We start from the raw sequence: 22,356 nt of genomic DNA on the forward strand, positions 1-22,356 counted from the left end.
TGCGTTCTAATACTCAACGTAGAAGGATTTGTCTTAATGTACAGTATATGAAAGTGATGCTATGAAAATGATTCTTTCACCTTATCAAGCTCACTCTGACTGACATCACTGCCTATTACTGTGATTTAAAAGAGCATATGAAACATTGTTTTTCATGAGGCCTACCTGTGCTCCTTCCTTTAAGCACCTCTGTTTGAACACCTCTCCTGTCCTTGATCCATTCCACATACAGCCATTTGTGGGTCTTTTCAGTGTCCATGTTAAAGATAGTTATTGCGAGGATGGAGCATTTGTTGACTTAAAAGTTTTTTTAAACACCCATGTGAAATGAAGGCCTGCAAAGCTTACAGGTTTAAGTCTAATAGCATGAGATGAAAGTAGACAAACATCAGAGTGTGCAATGTGTAGGCCCACTGAGTGGACATTCTGAACCTTGTTTGAAGTCACTAGGTCACATGACCAAAGAGCTATTGAAATTCTACATTTTGAAAAATTCATGGAAAACCATGTGAGATGAAAATGGACAAACTAAAGGGTGTACAATATAGAAGGGTAGCCAGTGGACATTCTGAACCTTGTTTGAAGTCACTAGGTCACACGACCTAGGAGCTATTGAAACTTTACATTTGGAAAAATTCATGTAAAATCTTGTGAGATGAAAATTGACAATCTAAAGGGAGTAGTCAGTGGAAATTCTGAACCTTGCTTGAAGTAAGTATGTCACATGACCAAGGAGCTATTGAAATTCGAATGTAAAAAAAGTTTGTACTTTGTTCACGCTCCCTAACTAATTCAATTAGGAATACAAGAAGCTGCTCACATTTCCACATGTTTATTAGCTTTGGAAAGCAAATGAATGTCTAAATCGTGAAAATAAGACCTGTGCAATGTTGTGCGCAATGTTTCCAACATCATGACACTTATTTGGAGTTTGTTGCTCAAGTGGTTTGGAAGCTATTGAGGTTTGAAAGCGCGAATATCCGTTGAATATCGAACTTGAAACTGTCTTTACCTCGGTCTTTTCACCCCACTTCGATGCAAAGTGTTCGTAGCATGTTAGGAGAGCATTTTTGATAAACCAAACCATTTTCCTGACCTCAGTCTCCTAACCTGCTATGTTAATTCTCCTAACCTTACTAAAGTGTCGTGAAAAGAATGTTTGCTTTTAACATTTTTGACATTTAGCAGATGCTGTTAGCCTCTTATCCAGAGCGACTTACAATTAGTGCATTCATTTTAAAATATGTGGGACGACCGCATATCACAGTCATAGTAAATACATTTTCCCTCAATACAATAGCTATCAGCAAAGTCAGAGCTAGTAAGGAAGAAAAATTGTAGTTTACGAAAGGCATTTTTTGGGGGTGCTGTGAGATTATTTAAAATACTCTGTGTTTTCGGAAGATGGGCAGGGGACTCTGCTGCCATAGTTTCATTTTGAAGCTTGTTCCAACATTGGGGTGCAGGACAGAGAAGAGCTTGGGCTGGGCTCGATTTGGGGTGTAGGGTCTGAGCATAGTCTGAAGGTAGGGAGGGGCAGTTCCTCTTGCTGCTCCGTAGACAAGTACCATAGTTATTTTGAGGTGACATTTCAACCACAAGATTGTCATTTTGGTAACCAAACTTCAACATAGACAAACCTTTAAAATAATGTCAGATCTTCAATGTTATATCCACTATCAGAAAGAAAACTCAAGGCTGGGCAGCACCTCCTACTGGAGAGCTACCCTTTGGTCTCCCACACAGGGTTTTATTCAAGACCAGCCCTGATATTTGTCACTGGCTATTACTATTGTGAGAGTGATTGTTGAGAGATCTCCACTTAATGAAGTAGATTCACTGTTGCTACCAAAGTCATTCCAAAGGGTAAGTTTAACAGAGCAAATTAAATGTCACCATACTTTATCACTCATATATCATTAATGATGCTATTTAGGCCTACAGTAACTTCAGAAAGTATTCACACCCCTTGACTTTTTCCAAATGTTGTTGTGTTACAAGGTGGGATGGAAATGTATTTCATTGTCATTTTTTGTTAACAATCTACACAAAATACGGTGTAATTCTAACATTTGTAAAATATTTATGAGAAATAAAACGCTGATATATCTTGTTTACATAAGTATTCAACCCCCTGAGTTGAACATGTTAGAATCCCCTTTGGCAGTAATTACAGCTGTGAGTCTTTCTGGGTAAGTCTGTAAGAGCTTTGCACACCTGGATTGTACAATATTTACACATTATATATTTATTTATTATTCAAGCTCTGACAAGTTGGTTGTCGATCATTGCTAGAAAGTGATATTGTCTTGCCATAGATTTTCAATCCGATTTAAGTCAAAACTGTAACTAGGCCATTCAGGAACATTCAATGTCATCTTGGTAAGTACCTAGAGTGTATATTTGGCCTTGTGTTTGGGGTTATTGTCCTGATGAAAGGTGAATTTGTCTCCCAGTGTCTTTTGGAAAACAGACTGAACCAGGTTTTCATCTAGGATTTTGCCTGTGTTTAGCTCTATTCTATTTATTTTTATCCCAAAAATCTTCCTAGTCCTTGCTGATGACAAGCATACTCCTACATGTTGCAGCCACCACCATGCTTGAAAATATGAAGGTGTGCTCACTGATGTGATATGTTGGAGCTGCCTCAAACATAACACTTTGTATTCAGGACACAATTTATTGCTCTGCCACATTTTTTTGCAGTTTTACTTTAGTGTCTTTGCTAACAGGATGCATGTTTTGGATTATTTTACTCTGTACAAGCCTCCATCTTTTCACTCTGTCATTTAGGTTAGTATTGTGGAGTAGCTACAGTACAATGTTGTTGATCTATCCTATTTCTCCTATCATAGCCAATAACTGTTTTTAAGTCATCATTTGGCCTCATGGTGAAATCCCTGAGCGGTTTCCTTCCTCTCAGTTAGGAAGGACGCCTGTATCTTTGTTGTGACTGGGTGTATTGATACACCATCAAAAGTGTAATTAATAACTTTACCATGCTCAAAGGGCTATTAAATGTCTGCATTTTTTAAACACATCTACCAATAGGTGCCATTCTTGCGAGGCATTGGAAAACCTCCCTTGTCTTTGTGGTAGAATCTGTGTTTGAAATTCATTGCTCGACTGAGGGACCTTACAGATAATTGTATGCATGAGGTACAAAGATGAGGTAGTCATTAAAAAAGCATAATAAACACTCACACAGTGAGTTCATGCAACTTATTGCAACTTATTAAGCAACATTTTACTCCTGAACATATTTATTCTTACCATAACAAAGGGGTTGAATACTTATTGACTCAAGAGATTTCAGCTTTTCATTTTTAATTAATTTGTAAAAGAAACAACATATATATATATATATAAACATGAATCCACTTTAACATTATGGGGTATTGTGTGTAGGCCAATCTCAATTTAATCCATTTTAAATTCAGGCTATAGCATAACAAAATGTGGTCAAGGGATGTGAATACTTCTTAAGACTATTGTTTCAATTCAACACAGAATTCAACAAAACATTGAAAATACAAAAAGGCCTGTAGTTTCAAGCTCTGGTTGATTTCAAATGTATGATCTTTAGTGATATTGAATTGTGTTTGGTTGTCAACAGAACCAAATATCAACATTTGAAGGACGTGTCTTCTGCTAGTTATATCTGTGCCACTGACTTAATAGGCTTTAATTCCCGTTTGTCTACAAATTGATATTGATATATTAGATTCACGTCTCCATCTCAACCAAAAATCTAAGTTAAAGAATAGGCATTTCAATGCATTTAAAGATTGATTTGATTTAGTCTTATTCTTTATCTTAGATTGTTGGTTGAGATGGAGTCATGAATCCAACACATCCAGCACATTTGTAATTTGTAGAGAAACTAGAATTAAAGCCAGACTAAGTCAGTGGCACAGATGGAACTATCCAAGCAGAAGATTCATCTCCTTCAAATGTAGATTTTTGGTTGCTTTGATAACCAAACACAATTCAATATCACTTGAAATACAATAAATAGCCTATTAAAATGGAAATTCAACTAAGTTTTGGCTGTCTTTTTAATTGGTTGAATATAGGTTGTTATCTCATTGATCAATGTCTCAACCAAATATTACCCAACTATTCACTTTGAAATTATGTGGCGTGCCCAGTAGGATGTGTGTGTATGTGTGAAAGAGAGAGCGAGAGACACTTTTGTTTATTATCTATTTCAATTGCTTTGGCAATGTAACATGTTTCCCCTACCAATAAAGCCCTTTGAATTGAATTAAGAGTCAGACGGACGGACGGACGGTCGGACGGAGAGTGTCACAATCGTCGTATGAAGGAGACCAAGGCGCACCGAACAAACTAACAAAATAACAAACGAAATGTGAAGCTATACAATAATGCTGACAGGCAACTACACATAGTCAAGATCCCACACCAGAAAGGGTTATATTTCAATCACCATATGCTGCCTAAAGGCGTGCCTAAATATGATCCCCAATCAGAGACAACGATAAACAGCTGTCTCTGATTGGGAATATCAGGCCAACAGAAATACAAAAACCATAGAAGAACAAAACTAACCCTAGATGAGCAAAACTAGAATACCCACTCTAGCCACACCCTGACCTAACCAAAATATAAAGAAAAAACAGAGATATCTAAGGTCAGGGCGTGACAGAGAGAGAGATATGCCATTCCTATTGTGTGGTGTAATTAATGATCAATAGACTAGTTCAAATGTGTTGGCCTATGTAGGATATTATCTCTGAAGCCGAACATACAACCAGTCAACATACAAACCTCTGTTCATCTGGGTATTATAATCTTCGGTGATTATACTGTAATGATTGACTAGCCAGTCGGGTTTCTCTACTACTAGCGTATGGTTATTGAAATATAACCTAACCTGGGATCTAATTCCCAAACTTATACAACCAAATTGCACAGAATAACAGTATGTGTATTTATAAAGTACCATCATGTAATCATTAAAACGTGATGAAGTACTTGCCAGCCAAGGAGATACATCTGGGCTGTTTGTGTATGTGAAGCCTGTTTCTTTCTTTATCTATCCATTGATGTTGATGATGTTCCCTATTGTTGATTAGTGACGTTATTGTGGGGGTAATCAGCACCAGGGATGGGGCCCTAGCTGTACACTCTTATAAAAAAAGGTGCTATCTAGGACCTTAAGGGGTTTTTCGACTGTCCCCTTAGGAAAACCCTTTGAAGAATCTCTGGGTTCTACATGGAACCCAAAAGGGTTCAACCTGGAACCAATAGGGGTTATGCTATGGGGGCAGCCAAATAACCCTTTTGGAGAAAAAAAATCTAAGAATGTAGGAAGTTGGTGTCTCTGAGCACCATTCTATTCTCCTCCTGGTGAATCGCTTCAGGAGGTGTCTTGGGACGGATACCCTGGTGGCAGGACAGGGAGATCATCAGGGGACTGACCACTAGATGTCCTCGTACACACATGTATGTATCACATCTGGATTTTTCATGTGGATTTCAATAGGATTAGATTATATTAATTAAATCCAAGTATTCATACTATTTTGTTGAACTTTACATAATTTAACAGTATTTCAGTTTTATATTCTGTTACACATGCATATACTGTTCCCGAGCTAGTGGAGGCAGGGAGAGGCCCTGAGTGTAGTAAAGTATATGAAAAATGTGAAAATGTGTGTATGTCATTTGAAAGGCATTTTGTGAAAACATGCTAAACTACAGGTTGTTGAAGACAGACAGGGACATGCTGCTATATGTGTTGATTCAGGTCCATCTCCTATTCCTGTCACTAACTCTGGGTTGACAGCTGCTACAAGCATTTCGCTACACTCGCATTAACATCTGCTAACCATGTGTATGTGACAAATAAAATTTGATTTGATTTGATTAGAGGAGCCTAAGTGAAGGGTGTGGCCACAGTGTTCCTCTTGCGGTGTGGTTGGTGGAGGCAGTGTGTGGGCCTGTCTGAAGTGATGTCACACTTCAAAGCTGATCTCCCGTGATTGGCCAAACAGGGGTTCCGAGGCCAGGTGTCCGTCTGAGTAGGCACGGCGCAAGTGGGTGGAGCTACAGGTGTTCTTGATGGCGACCTCGTAGGGAGGTGGGGGGCCCAGCCAGTGGGGATAGTGGGAGGGGGGGCTGAGTGGGGGGTAGTCCACATCATCACCCCCATTCACACCTCGCTGCTGGTGCTCGGAACTAGACACACAAACACACACCCACATAAAGAACAGTTGCAGTACGTGCACAGTGCGTTGTGAACTTGAATTGACCTTTTATGCACTTTAAAGGCCCAATGCAGCCAAACATGTGATATTCCTGTTTTATACAGTGCCTTCGAAAAGTATTCAGACCTTTTCCACGTTTTGTTATGTTACAGCCTTATTCTAAAATTGATTAATTAAATACAAATCCTCAGCAATCTACACACAATACCCCATAATGACAAAGCAAAAACAGGGTTTTAGAAATACCTTATTTACATAATGTCACGCCCTGACCATAGAGAGCCATTGTTTCTCTATGGTAAAGTAGGTCAGGGCGTGACTGGGGGGTATTCTAGTTTATTATTTCTAAGTGGGGTTCTAGGTTATTATTTCTCTGTTGATGATTTGTATGATTCCCAATTAGAGGCAGCTGGTAATCATTGTCTCTAATTGGGGATCATATTTAAGTAGCTGTATTTTCCTCCTGTGTTTGTGGGATATTGTTTATGGGTAGTTGTATGTCAGCACTCCATTGTCGTCATGTTTTGTTATTAGTTTATTGTTTATTCTTTTTGCTAAGTTTCACTATTAATAAATGATGTGGAACTCAACATTCGCTGCGCCTTGGTCCGTTTCTACACACGAACGTGACACAAGTATTCAGACTCTTTGGTCGAAGGAATTGTCCGTAGAGCTCCGAGACCAAATTGTGTCGAAGCACAGATCTGGGGAAGGGTACCAAAAAATGTCTGCAGCATTGAAGGTCCCCAAGAACACAGTGGCCTCCATCATTCTTAAATGGAAGAACTTTGGCCGCCTGGCCAAACTATGCAATCGGGGGAGAAGGGCCTTGGTCAGGAAGGTGACCAAGAACCCGATTGTAACGATCTGGGTGTAGTGGGTGTGAAGTCAGGCGCAGGAAGCAGAGAGTTCAGGGTAGTGCTATTTAATGCACAAACGGTGAACATAAGCCACCCCACGAAAACACAGGGCGCACACAAAGCAAATGCCCCAAACACGGGGACTAAAACAGTCCAGCAAAAACCCTCGAACAGGAAACACGTTAACCTGAAACGTGCACACTAGTCACACAAACAATCCCGCACAAAGAGCAGGCGGGCCGGCTGGCTAATAAAGCCCAACTAATCACCAAATAAACAACAGGTGTAACCAATAAACAGACAAGGAGGGGGAGGAAAGAATCAGTGGCAGCTAGTAGGCCGGTGACGATGACCGCTGAGCGCCACCCGAACGTGACACCGATGGTCACTCTGACAGAGCTCTAGAGTTCCTCTATGGAGATGGGATAACCTTCCAGAAGGACAACCATCTCTGCAGCACTCCACCAATCAGGCCCTTATGGTAGAGTGGCCAGGTAGACTAGTTTTTAAAATGTTTTTTATTTTATTTCACCTTTATTTAACCAGGTAGGCTAGTTGAGAACAAGTTCTCATTTACAACTGCGACCTGGCCAAGATAAAGCAAAGCAGTGTGACACAGACAACAACACAGTGTTACACATGGAATAAACAATAATCAAGCCAATAACACAGTAGAAAACAGTGTGTACAAATGGCGTGAGGAGGTAAGGCAGTAAATAGGCTATAGTAGCAAAGTAATTACAATTTAGCAAATTAACACTGGAGTGATAGATGAGCAGATGGTGATGTGCAAATAGAAGTACTGGTGTGCAAAAGAGCAGAAAAGTAAATAAAAACAGTATGGGGATAAGGTAGGTAGATTGGGCGGGCTATTTACAGATGGACTATGTACAGCTGCAGCGATCCGTTAGCTGCTCAGATAGCTGATGTTTAAAGTTGGTGAGGGAAATAAAAGTCTCCAGCTTCAGCAATTTTTTTGCAATTCGTTCCAGTCACTGGCAGCAGAGAACTGGAAGGAAAGGCGGCTAAATGAGGTGTTGGCTTTGGGGATGATCAGTGAGATATACAGTACCTGCTGGAACGTGTGCTACGGGTGGGTGTTGTTATCGTGACCAGTGAGCTGAGCTAAGGCAGAGCTTTACCTAACATAGACTTATAGATGACCTGGAGCCAGTGGGTCTGGCGATGAGTATGTAGTGAGGGTCGCAGTGGTACAGGTAGCAGTGGTGGGTGGTATAAGGTGATTTGGTAACAAAACGATGGCACTGTGATAGACTGCATCCAGATTGCTGAGTAGAGTATTGGAAGCTATTTTGTAGATGACATCGCTGAAGTCGAGGATCGGCAGGATAGTCAGTTTTACGCCGCCAAACTTACCCTAGTGAGTGAAGGAGGCTTTGTTGCGAAATAGAAGCTGATTCTAGATTTGATTTTGGATTGGAGATGTTTAATATGAGTCTGGAAGGAGAGTTTACAGTCTAGCCAGACACCTAGGTATTTATAGTTGTCCACATATTCTAGGTCAGAACCGTCCAGGGTGGTGATGCTAGTCGGGCGGGCAGGTGCGGGCAGCGAACGTTTGAAAAGCATGCATTTGGTTTTACTAGCGTTTAAGAGCAGTTGGAGGCCACGGAAGAAGTGTTGTATGGCATTGAAGCTCGTTTCGAGGTTAGTTAGCACAGTGTCCAAGGAAGGACCAGAAGTATACAGAATGGTGTCATCTGCATAGAGGTGGATAAGGGAATCGCCTGCAGCAAGAGCGACATCATTGATATATACAGAGAAAAGAGTCGGCCCGAGAATTAAACCCTGTGCCCTCTGATTTGACACATTGAACTCTGTCTGCAAAGTAGTTGGTGAACCAGGCGAGGCAGTCATTAGAGAAACCAAGGTGATTGACAGAGTCGAAAGCCTTGGCCAGGTCGATGAAGACGGCTGCACAGTACTGTCTTTTATCGATGGCGGTTATTATATCGTTTAGCACCACAGTACTGTCTTTTATCGATGGCGGCTATGGAAACATATGTCTCCGAATCCCTAGGGCAGGGGTACATTTGGCCCTCCACTCCACCTGCCTCCTCCAGTTTATTTTTGTGAAGAAGAAGGATGGAGGTCTGCACCTGTGCAGGTATCAACCAAATCGAGGTATCAACCAAATCCCTGTGAGGTACAGCTACCCGCTGCCTCTCATAGCCAGTGCGATAGAGTCAATGCACGGGGAGCGCTTCTTCACAAATTTGGAATATCAGGAGCGCTTACAACCTAACTTAGTACCACCTCAGAGCACTATGAGTACCTCGTCATGCCGTACAGGTTGATGAATGCTCCATCAGTCTTCCAGGCATTTGTAGACGAGAATATCCGGGACCAGCACGGGCAGGGTGTAGGGGTGTATATCTTTTTTTTTTCTTCTTTAAAAAAAAATAATTGTGTTACCCCTTTTTCTGTGGTATCCAATTGTTTAGTAGCTACTATCTTGTCTCATCGTTACAACTCCCGTACGGGCTCGGGAGAGACGAAGGTTGAAAGTCATGCGTCCTCCAATACACAACCCAACCAAGCCGCACTGCTTCTTAACACAGCGCGCACCCAACCCGGAAGCCAGCCGCACCAATGTGTCGGAGGAAACACCATGCACCTGGCAACCTTAGTTAGCGCGCACTGCGCCCGGCCCGCCACGGGAGTCGCTGGTGCGCGATGAGACAAGGATATCCCTACCGGTCAAGCCCTTGCTAACCCGGACGACGCTAGGCCAATTGTGCGTCTCTGGTGGCACAGCTGGCGCTGCAGTACAGCGCCCTTAACCACTGTGCCACCCGGGAGGCCGGTAGTGGTGTATATCGACGACATTCTGATATACTCTGCTACACGCGCCGAGCATGTGTCCCTGGTGCGCAGGGTGCTTGGTCGACTGTTGGAGCATGACCTGTACGTCAAGGCTGAGAAATGTCTGTTCTTCCAACAGTCCGTCTCCTTCTTAGGGTACCGCATTTCCACTTCAGGGGTGGAGATGGAGAGTGACCGACTCCCACCACGGTAAAGGAAGTGCAGCGGTTTCTAGGGTTTGCCAACTAATACCAGAGGTTGATCCGGGGCTTTGGTTAGGTGGTGGCTCCCATTACCTCACTGCTGAAGGGGGAACCGGTGCAACTGCAGTGGTCGGCTGAGGCGGACAGGGCTTTTGGTCACCTGAAGGCTCTGTTTACCTCGGCTCCCGTGCTGGCTCATCCGGATCCATCGTTGGCGTTCATAATGGAGGTGGACGCATCCGAGGCTGGAATAGGAGCCGTGCTCTCTCAGCGCTCGGGTACGCCACCGAAGCTCCGCCCCTGTTCTATCTTTTCGAAGAAGCTCAGCCCGGCGGAGCAAAACTATGATGTGGGGGACCGGGAGCTGTTGGCTGTTGTCAAGGCTCTGAAGGCGTGGAGACATTGGCTTGAGGGGGCGAGACACCCTTTTCTCATCTGGACTGACCACCGTAAATCTGGGTGGCGAGGAGACTGAACACTCGCCAGGCAAGGTGGGCCATGTTCTTTACCCGTTTTGTTTTCACCCTGTCCTACAGACCAGGTTCCCAGAACGCTAAGGCAGACGCACTGTCCCGGATGTATGACGCAGAGGAGCGGTCCATAGATTACACTTCCATACTTCCGGCACCTTGCCTGGTGGCATCGGTGGTGTGGGAGCTGGACACGGACATTGAGCGAGCATTACGTGCAGAGCCCACTCCCTCCCCCCAGTGTCCAGCTGGGCGTCTGTACGTTCCATCTGCTGTCCGCGACCGTTTGATCTATTGGGCCCACACGTCACCCTCCTCTGGTCATCCTGGCATCGGTCGGACGGTGCGCTGTCTTAGTGGGAAGTACTGGTGGTCCACCTTGGCCAAGGAGGTGAGGGTTATGTTTCCTCCTGCTCAGTGTGCACCCAGTACAAGGCCCCTAGGCACCTGCCCAGAGGGAAGTTACAGCCCTTACCCGTTTCACAGCGGCCGTGGTCGCATGTATCGGTAGATTTCCTAACAGATCTTCCTCCCTCACAGGGTAACACCACGATCCTGGTCGTTGTGGATCAGTTCTCTAAGTCCTGCCGTCTCCTTCCTTTGCCTGGTCTCCCTACAGCCCTACAGACTGTGGAGGCCCTGTTTACACACGTCTTCCGGCACTACGGGGTGCCTGAGGATATAGTGTCTGATCGAGGTCCCCAGTTCACGTCCAGGGTCTGGAGGGTGTTCGTGGAACATCTGGGGGTCTCGGTCAGCCTTACCTTGGGTTTTCACCCCGAGAGTAACGGGCAGGTGGAGAGAGTAAACCAGGATGGGGTAGGTTTCTGCAGTCTTATTGGCTGGACCGTCCGGGGGAGTGGGCGGCGTTCATCCCCTGGGCAGAGATGGCCCAAAACTCCACTAACCTCTCCCCCTTCCAGTGAGTACTGGGGTATCAGACGCTTCTGGCACCTTGGCATCAGAGTCAGATCGAGGCTCCTGCGGTGGACGAATGGTTTAAGCGCTCGGAGGAGACCTTTGCTTCCCCCAGATTACCGTATTAACCCCTCGTTCCATGTGTCTCTCCTCAGGCCGGTGGTGGCTGGTCCACTCCAGGAGTCTGAGGTGCGGGAGGTTCCTCCGCCCCCTCTGGACATCTGGATATATGTTCGAGGCATACTGGACTCGAGGCGCCGGGCGAGGGGCCTTCAGTACCTCGTGGAGTGGAAGGAGTACGGTCCGGAGGAGAGATGCAGGGTGCCGGTGGAGGACGTTTTGTTTGGACTTTGTTTTACACACCTGGTTTCAATTCCCCAATTACATGTTCATTATTTAACCCTCTGTTTTCCCCATGGTTTTTGTGAGTGATTGTTTTATTGTAAGTTCGGTCCGATGTTCGTGGGCTTGGTATTACTTAATGTATTTGGACATTTTTAGTAAAGTTCCTTGTGTTACACATCTCTGCTGTGCTGCACCTGACTCCTCTGCACCAGATACCCCCAGATCCGTACAGTTCTTAGTTCTGCATTTTTTAAAAGGGGCATGCTTATCTAAGATGGTGAGGAAGTTACCTTTAAAGAACGACCAAGCATCCTCGACTGACGAGATGAGGTCAATATCTTTCCAGGATACCCGGGCCAGGTCGATTAGAAAGGCCTGCTCGCAGAAGTGTTTTAGGGAGCGCTTGACAGTGATGAGGGGTGGTCGTTTGACCGCTGACCCATAGAGGATACAGGCAATGAGGCAGTGATCGCTGAGATCCTGATTGAAAACAGCAGAGGTCAAGTTGGAGGGCAACTTGGTCAGGATAATGTCTATGAGGGTGCCAATGTTTACGGATTTAGGGTTGTACCTGGTGGGTTCCTTGATGATTTGTGTGAGATTGAGGGCATCTAGCTTAGATTGTAGGACTGCCGGGGTGTTAAGCATATCCCTGTTTAGGTCACCTAACAGTACGAACTCTGAAGCTAGATGGGGAGTGATCAATTGACATATGGTGTCCAGGTCACAGCTGGGAGCGAGGAGGGTCGGTAACAGGCGACAACAGTGGGAGACTTATTTCTGGAGAGATTAATTTTTAAAATTGAAGTTCGAACTGTTAGGGTATAGACCTGGAAAGTATGACAGAACTTTGCAGGCTCTCTCTGCAGTAGATTGCAACTCCTTCCCCTTTGGCAGTTCTATCGTGATGGAAAATGTGTAGTTGAGTATGGAAATCTCCGAATTTTTGGTGGCCTTTCTAAGCCAGGATTCAGACATGGCAAGGACATCAGGGTTAGCAGAGTGTGCTAAAGCAGTGAGTAAAACAATCTTAGGGATTTATTTTTTATTTTTTTACCTTTATTTAACCAGGCAAGTCAGTTAAGAACAAATTCTTATTTTCAATGACGGCCTGGGAACAGTGGGTTAACTGCCTGTTCAAGGGCAGAACGACAGATTTGTACCTTGTCAGCTCGGGGGTTTGAACTCGCAATCTTCCGGTTACTAGTCCAACGCTCTAACCACTAGGCTACCCTGCCGCCCCTGCCGGATGCGGCTTCTGATGTTAACATGCATGAAACCAAGGCTTTTTCGATCACAGAAGTCAACAATTAAGGGTGCCTGGGGACATGCAGGGCCTGGGTTTACCTCCACATCACCCGAGGAACAGAGGAGGAGTAGGGTGAGCGTATGGCTAAAGGCTATCAAAACTGGTCGTCTAGAGCGTTAGGGACAAAGAATAAAAGGAGCAGATTTCTGGGCGTGGTAGAATAGATTCAGGGCATAATGTGCAGACAGGGGTATGGTGGGGTGCGGGTACAGCGGAGGTAAGCCCAGACACTGAGTGATGATAAGAGAGCTTGCATCTCCGGACATGCTGGTTATAATGGGTGAGGTCACCGCATGTGTGGGAGGTGGGACAAGGGAGGTATCTAAGGCATGTACAGTGGGACTAGAGGCTCCGCAGTAAACTAAAACAATGATAATTACCCTAAACAGTATACAAGGCATATTGACATTTGAGAGAGACATAAAGCGAGGCATAAAGCAATCACAGGTGTTGATTGGGAGAGCTAGCTAAGACAATAACGGGTAAGACAACAACAGCTAATCGGCTAAAACAACAACAACAGGTAAAATGGCGATGAATGGGCAGAGAGGGTCGGTTAACTACACATCGGGCCTGAGTTTGGGGCTAGGGCCGACAGATAAACAAAGGTAAACAAAGTGGAGTACCGTGATAAATGAACAGCACACAGACAAGACAACGCAGGAGTGGCTTCGGGACAAGTCTCTGAATATCCTTGAGTGGCCCAGCCAGAGCCCAGACCTGATCAAACATCTCTGGAGAGCCTTGAAAATAGTTGTGCAGCAACGCTCCTCATCCAACATGACAGAGCTGGAGAGGATCTGCAGAGAAGAATGGGAGAAACTTTCCAAATACAGATGTGCCAAGCTTGTTGCGTCATACCCAAGAAGACGCAATGCTGTAATCGCTGCCAAAGGTGCTTCAGCAAAGTACTGGTCTTAATATTTATGTAAATGTGAGATTTCCATTTTTTTTTATAAATAAGCGAAAATGTAAAAAAAAAAAATGCAATTCAATGCATATTAGAATAAGGCTGTAAAATAACAAAATTTGGAAAAAGTCAAGGGGTATGAATACCTTCCGAAGGCAATAGACAGTTTATTAGGTACACCAATCTAGTACTGGGTTGGACCCCCTTTGCCTACAGAACAGCCTGAATTATTCGGGGAATTCTACAAGGTGTGGGAAATGTTTACATGGATGTTGGTCCATGCTGAAGCAATGGCCAAATCAAATCACATTTTATTTCTCACATGCTCAGAATAAAACATGTGTAGATCTTACAGTGAAATGCTTACTTACAAGCCCTTAACCAACAATGCAGTTTTAAGTAAAAATAAGATTTAAGTAAAAAATAAAAAATAACAGTGACAAATATTTAAAGAGCAGCAGTAATAACCATTACGAGGCTATATTACGAGGGTACCGGTACAGAGTCAGTGTGCAGGGGCACCGGTTAGTCGAGGTAATTGAGGTAATATGTACATGTAGGTAGAGTTAAAGTGACTATGCATAGATAATAAACAGAGAGTAACAGCATAAAAGAGGGGGGAATGCAAATAGTCTGGGTAGCCATTTCATTAGCTGTTCAGGAGTCTTATGGCTTGTGGGTAGAAGCTGTTAAGGAGTCTTTTGGACCTAGACTTGGCGCTCCAGTACTGCTTGCTGTGTGGTAGCAGAGAGAACAGTCTATGAATAGGGTGGCTGGAGTATTTGACCATTTTTAGGGCCTTCCTCTGACACCGCCTGGTATATAGGTCCTGGATGGCAGGAAGCTTGGCCCCAGTGATGTACTGGGCCGTAAGCACTACCCTCTGTGGTGCCTTGCGGTCAGAGGCCGAGCAGTTGCCATACCAGGCAGTGATGCAACCATGCTCTTGATGGTGCGCTGTAGAACTTTTTGAGGATCTGAGGACCCATGCCAAATCTTTTCAGTCTCCTGAGGGGGAATACGCTTTGTCATGCCCTCTTCACAACTATCTTGGTGTGTTTGGACCATGATAGTTTGTTGGTAATGTGGACACCAAGAAACTTGAAGCTCTCAACCTGCTCCACTACAACCCCGTCGATGAGAATAGGGGCATGCTCGGTCCTCCTTTTCCTGTAGTCTATAATCCTCTACTTTGTCTTGATCACGTTGAGGGAGAGGTTGTTGTCCTGGCACCACATGGCCAGGTCTTTGACCTCCTCACTATAGGCTGTCTCCTTGTTGTCGGTGATCAGGCCTACTTCTGTTGTGTCATCTGCAAACTTAATGATGGTGTTGGAGTCGTGCCTGGCCATGCAGTCATGAGTGAACAGGGAGTACAGGAGGGGGCTGAGCACGCACCCCTGAGGGGCCCCCGTGTTGAGGATCAGCGTGGTAAGGGATGTTATCTACCCTAACCACCTGGGGGCGTCCAGGATCCAGTTTCAGAGGGAGGTGTTTAGTCTCAGGGTCCTTAGCTTAGTGATGAGGTTTGAGAGCACTATGATGTTGAACGTTGAGCTGTAGTCAATGAATAGCATTCTCACATAGGTGTTCCTTTTTGTCCAGGTGGGAAATGAATGGCTCATCCGTGACAAAGATCGGCAAGTTGTGCATTCTGAGATGTCGTTCTGCACATCACTGTTGTACTGCGCCATTATTTGTCTGTTTGTCTGTTAGCTTGCACGATTCTTGCCATTTTCCTTCAACCTCTCTCATCAACAAGCTGTTCTTGCCCACAGGACTGCTGCTGGCTGAATGTTCTTTTGCTTGTCGCACAATTCTCGGTAAACCCTCGCCTTGACACTGTCGTGCGGTAAAATCCCAGGAGGGGGGCTTTCTGAGATACTAGATTTGGCGCGCTGGCACTGACAATCATACAAAACTCAAAGTTTCTTTCTGTATCCAAGATGGCGTAGCAGTAAGTCGTCCTGTCGTGTCGTGTCCCTTGTATATATCGTTTCTTTTTCGTTTTTTACATATTTTTCTTTGCATATCTCTTTAAAAACATTTTGCTAAACCTAAGCTTCCAAATACTCTCCTGCAACCCGCCTCACCCAATGTAGCTATTTTTCCTAAAGTATTTATATTTACTTCGGAACCGGAACCCCTCAACTGAAGCTAGCCAGCTAACCACCAGCTATGCTAGTGGTCTTCAGCTAACCTTTAGCTCGGAAAGCTCTCGCCAGTTCGAACAACGCGACTCTAACCAGAGCATAACGGACCTATTTATTTTTCATCCCCGGATTCATCCCCGGATTCCCACCGCAAACGGAACATTTTTCAGCTGGATCTTCACAACTAGCTATCTAGCTAAACCGCAACCCCGGATGATTACTCCTGGCTAGCGTTTCCACCCACTTAGCTTGAAGCTAGCCCGGCCAGCGCACCTGTGCTACCACCGTAGCATACTCCTGGGCTACAATACCCGGGCCCACGACCGGTCTATCGATGTCACCGCATGAAGAGGAATAAACAGACTCACCCCATCGCGACGTCCCCCAAAGGCTAACTCTCTAGCCCTCGCTATCTCCCTGCTTGCTAATTCGGCCTGCTAACTGCTAGCTTGTCCAGCTCCGGTCCGCTAACTGCTACCTTGTTTAGCCCGGGCCTACAAACTGTTAGCTTGTTAGCACAGGCCTGCTAACCGTCTGAATCGCCGCATCCCAAACACTCACTGGATCCATATTTACTTTCTATCTCTTTTTGATTTTTAACTTGTTTATACCTTCCGGAAACCTGCCTCACCCAATGTGAATATATATATTATTTTTAATTTTTAGTACACACTCAAGAACCCCCAGAAGCTAACCAGCTAACTAGCTACAAGCTATTTAGTCATTGTTATTTTTTTTTAACCTGGATAACACTCGCCAGTCCAGCTTCCCTGCCCCATCCACCGCTGCCCCCTGGACACTGATCTCTTGGCTACATAGCTGATGCACGCTGGACTGTCCATTAATCACGGTACTCCATTCTGCTTGTTTGTTTTATCTGTTGGCCCCGTTGCCTAGTCAACGCCATTTTACCTGCTGTTGTTGTGCTAGCTGATTAGCTGTTGTCTCACCTACTGTTTTAGCTAGCTTTCCCAACTCAACACCTGTGATTACTGTATGCCTCGCTGTATGTCTCTCTCAAATGTCAATATGCCTTGTATACTGTTGTTCAGGTTAGTTATCATTGTTTTTGTTCACAATGGAGCCCCTAGTTCCACTCTTCATACCCCTGATAACTCCTTTGTCCCACCTCCCACACATGCGGTGACCTCACCCATTACAACCAGCATGTCCAGAGATACAACCACTCTCATCATCACCCAGTGCCTGGGCTTACCTCCGCTGTACCCGCACCCCACCATACCCCTGTCTGCGCATTATGCCCTGAATATATTCTACCATGCCCAGAAACCTGCTCCTCTTATTCTCTGTCCCCAACGCTCTAGGCGACCAGTTTTGATAGCCTTTAGCCGCACCCTCATACTACTCCTTCTCTGTTCCGCGGGTGATGTGGAGGTAAACCCAGGCCCTGCATGTCCCCAGGGACCCTCATTTGTTGACTTCTGTGATCGAAAAAGCCTTGGTTTCATGCATGTCAACATCAGAAGCCTCCTCCCTAAGTTTGTTTTACTCACTGCTTTAGCACACTCTGCTAACCCTGATGTCCTTGCTGTGTCTGAATCCTGGCTCAGGAAGGCCACCAAAAATTCAGAGATTTCCATACCCAACTATAACATCTTCCGTCAAGATAGAACTGCCAAAGGGGGAGGAGTTTCAGTCTACTGCAGAGATAGCCTGCAAAGTAATGTCATACTTTCCAGGTCCATACCCAAACAGTTCGAACTACTAATTTTGAAAATTACTCTCTCCAGAAATAAGTCTCTCACTGTTGCCGCCTGCTACCGACCCCCCTCAGCTCCCAGCTGTGCCCTGGACACCATTTGTGAATTGATCGCCCCCCATCTAGCTTCAGAGTTTGTTCTGTTAGGTGACCTAAACTGGGATATGCTTAACACCCCGCCAGTCCTACAATCTAAGCTAGATGCCCTCAATCTCACACAAATCATCAAGGAACCCACCAGGTACAACCCTAACTCTGTAAACAAGGGCACCCTCATAGACGTCATCCTGACCAACTGGCCCTCCAAATACACCTCCGCTGTCTTCAACCAGGATCTCAGCGATCACTGCCTCATTGCCTGTATCCGCTACGGAGCCGCAGTCAAACGACCACCCCTCATCACTGTCAAACGCTCCCTAAAACACTTCTGTGAGCAGGCCTTTCTAATCGACCTGGCCCGGGTATCCTGGAAGGACATTGACCTCATCTCGTCAGTTGAGGATGCCTGGTCATTCTTTAAAAGTAACTTCCTCACCATTTTAGATAAGCATGCTCCGTTCAAAAAATGCAGAACTAAGAACAGATACAGCCCTTGGTTCACCCCAGACCTGACTGCCCTCGACCAGCACAAAAACATCCTGTGGCGGACTGCAATAGCATCGAATAGTCCCCGTGATATGCAACTGTTCAGGGAAGTCCGGAACCAATACACGCAGTCAGTCAGGAAAGCTAAGGCCAGCTTCTTCAGGCAGAAGTTTGCATCCTGTAGCTCCAACTCCAAAAAGTTCTGGGACACTGTGAAGTCCATGGAGAACAAGAGCACCTCCTCCCAGCTGCCCACTGCACTGAGGCTAGGTAACACGGTCACCACCGATAAATCCATGATTATCGAAAACTTCAATAAGCATTTCTCAACGGCTGGCCATGCCTTCCGCCTGGCTACTTCAACCTCGGCCAACAGCCCCGCCCCCCACGCTGCTCCTCGCCCAAGCTTCTCCAGGTTCTCCTTTACCCAAATCCAGATAGCAGATGTTCTGAAAGAGCTGCAAAACCTGGACCCGTACAAATCAGCTGGGCTTGACAATCTGGACCCTCTATTTCTGAAACTATCCGCCACCATTGTCGCAACCCCTATTACCAGCCTGTTCAACCTCTCTTTCATATCGTCTGAGATCCCCAAGGATTGGAAAGCTGCCGCAGTCATCCCCCTCTTCAAAGGGGGAGACACCCTGGACCCAAACTGTTACAGACTTATATCCATCCTGCCCTGCCTATCTAAGGTCTTCGAAAGCCAAGTCAACAAACAGGTCACTGACCATCTCGAATCCCACTGTACCTTCTCCGCTGTGCAATCTGGTTTCCGAGCCGGTCACGGGTGCACCTCAGCCACACTCAAGGTACTAAACGATATCATAACCGCCATCGATAAAAGACAGTACTGTGCAGCCGTCTTCATCGACCTTGCCAAGGCTTTCGACTCTGTCAATCACCATATTCTTATCGGCAGACACAGTAGCCTCGGTTTTTCGGATGACTGCCTTGCCTGGTTCACCAATTACTTTGCAGACAGAGTTCAGTGTGTCAAATCGGAGGGCATGCTGTCCGGTCCTCTGGCAGTCTCTATGGGGGTGCCACAGGGTTCAATTCTCGGGCCGACTCTTTTCTCTGTATACATCAATGATGTTGCTCTTGCTGCGGGCGATTCCCTGATCCACCTCTACGCAGACGACACCATTCTATATACTTTCGGCCCGTCATTGGACACTGTGCTATCTAACCTCCAAACAAGCTTCAATGCCATACAACACTCCTTCCGTGGCCTCCAACTGCTCTTAAACGCTAGTAAAACCAAATGCATGCTTTTCAACCCATCGCTGCCTGCACCCGCATGCCCGACTAGCATCACCACCCTGGATGGTTCCGACCTAGAATATGTGGACATCTATAAGTACCTAGGTGTCTGGCTAGACTGCAAACTCTCCTTCCAGACTCATATCAAACATCTCCAGTCGAAAATCAAATCAAGAGTCGGCTTTCTATTCCGCAACAAAGCCTCCTTCACTCACGCCGCCAAGCTTACCCTAGTAAAACTGACTATCCTACCGATCCTCGACTTCGGCGATGTCATCTACAAAATGGCTTCCAACACTCTACTCAGCAAACTGGATGCAGTCTATCACAGTGCCATCCGTTTTGTCACTAAAGCACCTTATACCACCCACCACTGCGACTTGTATGCTCTAGTCGGCTGGCCCTCGCTACAAATTTGTCGCCAGACCCACTGGCTCCAGGTCATCTACAAGTCCATGCTAGGTAAAGCTCCGCCTTATTTCAGCTCACTGGTCACGATGGCAACACCCATCCGTAGCACGCGCTCCAGCAGGTGTATCTCACTGATCATCCCTAAAGCCAACACCTCATTTGGCCGCCTTTCGTTCCAGTATTCTGCTGCCTGTGACTGGAACGAATTGCAAAAATCGCTGAAGTTGGAGACTTTTATCTCCCTCACCAACTTCAAACATCAGCTATCTGAGCAGCTAACCGATCGCTGCAGCTGTACATAGTCTATTGGTAAATAGCCCACCCATTTTCACCTACCTCATCCCCATACTGTTGTTATTTATTTACTTTTCTGCTCTTTTACACACCAATATCTCTACCTGTACATGACCATCTGATCATTTATCACTCCAGTGTTAATCTGCAAAATTGTAATTATTCGCCTACCTCCTCATGCCTTTTGCACACATTGTATATAGACTCCCCCTTTGTTTTCTACTGTGTTATTGACTTGTTAATTGTTTACTCCATGTGTAACTCTGTGTTGTCTGCTCACACTGCTATGCTTTATCTTGGCCAGGTCGCAGTTGCAAATGAGAACTTGTTCTCAACTAGCCTACCTGGTTAAATAAAGGTGAAATAAAAAATTTAAAAAATTAAAAAGTTGCTAAGGTCACTTTTTCTTTGCCAATTCTAACATTTAATCGAACAGTAACTGAATGCCTTGATGCCTATCTGCCTGCTTTATATAGCAAGCCATGGCCAGGTGACTCACTGTCTGTAGGAGTGATCCATTTTTGTGAATGTGTACCTAATAAACTGTCCGGTGAGTATATTTCCACACTATGAGTCTAGAATAATACTGTGAAATTGTAAAAATTATTATAATGCCCTTCAGTGTAAGAACTGTTTGACAATACCGCCTGAAATGTCTGCCTGTTTTGGTGGGACAGTCCTTGCAGTCCTTGCAAAATTCTTGCATGAGGGATTTCTGTTTGGTAAGAAGCTATTTTTGTTTCATTTTCACCATATTAATTGAAAAAAAAATCACAGTAAGGTACTTAATTGTTACCCAGAAATTATTTGATATTGAGATAAAAACGGCTGCATTAGACCTTTAAATTCAACAATACCAATTCAAGAAGGATGATATACACCTCTGCAGCAAGGCTGATTGTGACTCTGGAAAGTGTCCAACAGGACCAGGGTGGCTGAAGAGGACGTGGCCCAGGTCAGGATGGGCGTACCGGCCAAGGTAGTTGAGGTCTGGGTTTGGATAGGGGTAGTTGGGGTGTTGTCCCTGGTGAGGATAGTGGGGGATGTTTGGGTACTCTCCCTGGCTGTAGTCTACGTGGTTCTTGTTGTTCATGGCCCAGAACAGCCCCAGAATCAGCATGATGGCTCCCAGAACCACGCAGCACAGAGAGAAGGCCTGCAAGCGACTCTACAATCATAACAACATCTTATTTATATTAACATTCATTTTAATAGTAATACATTTCACACTGTATTTCTTTATAGTACCCACCTGAGGGGAGGTGAGAAAGGCAGTGGAGCCACCTGTTACAATGAGGAAGAATCCGAGGAAGATGGCTGCTTGGTGGAGGGAAGGCATCGCTCCGGGACCACGGGGATGGTGTTTGTTAGTCCCTGTGCTGTAGGGAAGGCATCTCCCTCCACATAGGACCACCGGGGATGGAAAATATTAGTCTTCCCAGTGGAGTAATCCCCTGGTAAATAACCCTAACCCCTGTTAGGCATGCTCTGTCCCGGTCAGTTCCATGGGACCAGGTCCAATTCTAAGTGTGCTTCCGTGTCGGTTATTTGGGATTCAAGAAGCAATATGATGAATGGAGCTGAAGTTAAAGGAGAGTTCAAGTTTAAAAACATTCCCACAGAGTCCCGTTACCTCCAGGTATTAAGACAAATAAAATGGGTGAAATGTTGGTCTTTTGTTCCTTCCAGGCTGGATAAAGAAATTAAGACAAAACATGACATGATCTCCATCAATTTCTTTTAGAATAATATAGACACATTTTCCAATGATATCCAGAGGCTCGCATGAAAAACTGACAATATAATACAGTTTCTTAGATAAAGGCAGATTTTCTCTGAAAGCAGGAGAGCAT

General features: G+C 45.2%; 1 protein-coding gene and 1 long non-coding RNA gene across 2 annotated transcripts in view; one reads left to right on the forward strand and one right to left on the reverse strand.

The window, feature by feature from the left end:
• The window catches only part of LOC149983574 (uncharacterized), a 34,886-nt gene extending 12,713 nt beyond the window's left edge, over positions 1 to 22,173 (forward strand). The window contains exon 2 of the long non-coding RNA XR_016496305.1: positions 21,749 to 22,173. This is a non-coding gene — a long non-coding RNA (uncharacterized LOC149983574). The remainder of the gene's footprint in view (positions 1 to 21,748) is intronic.
• Positions 4,190 to 21,842, reverse strand: LOC149983575 (uncharacterized). Its single transcript, XM_090235886.1, has 3 exons — positions 21,756 to 21,842; positions 21,385 to 21,671; positions 4,190 to 6,204 (listed from the first exon to the last, which is right to left on the reverse strand). The coding sequence occupies exons 1-3, from the start codon at positions 21,840 to 21,842 to the stop codon at positions 5,982 to 5,984; spliced, it is 597 nt and encodes a 198-aa protein (XP_090092012.1). The 3' UTR covers positions 4,190 to 5,981.
• Positions 22,174 to 22,356: the final 183 nt, after the last annotated feature.

The sequence above is a fragment of the Oncorhynchus mykiss genome, chromosome 5 (assembly GCF_057628025.1).
Source record: "Oncorhynchus mykiss isolate SJ-2025 chromosome 5, ASM5762802v1, whole genome shotgun sequence".
In the NCBI taxonomy this organism is placed as follows: domain Eukaryota; kingdom Metazoa; phylum Chordata; class Actinopteri; order Salmoniformes; family Salmonidae; genus Oncorhynchus; species Oncorhynchus mykiss.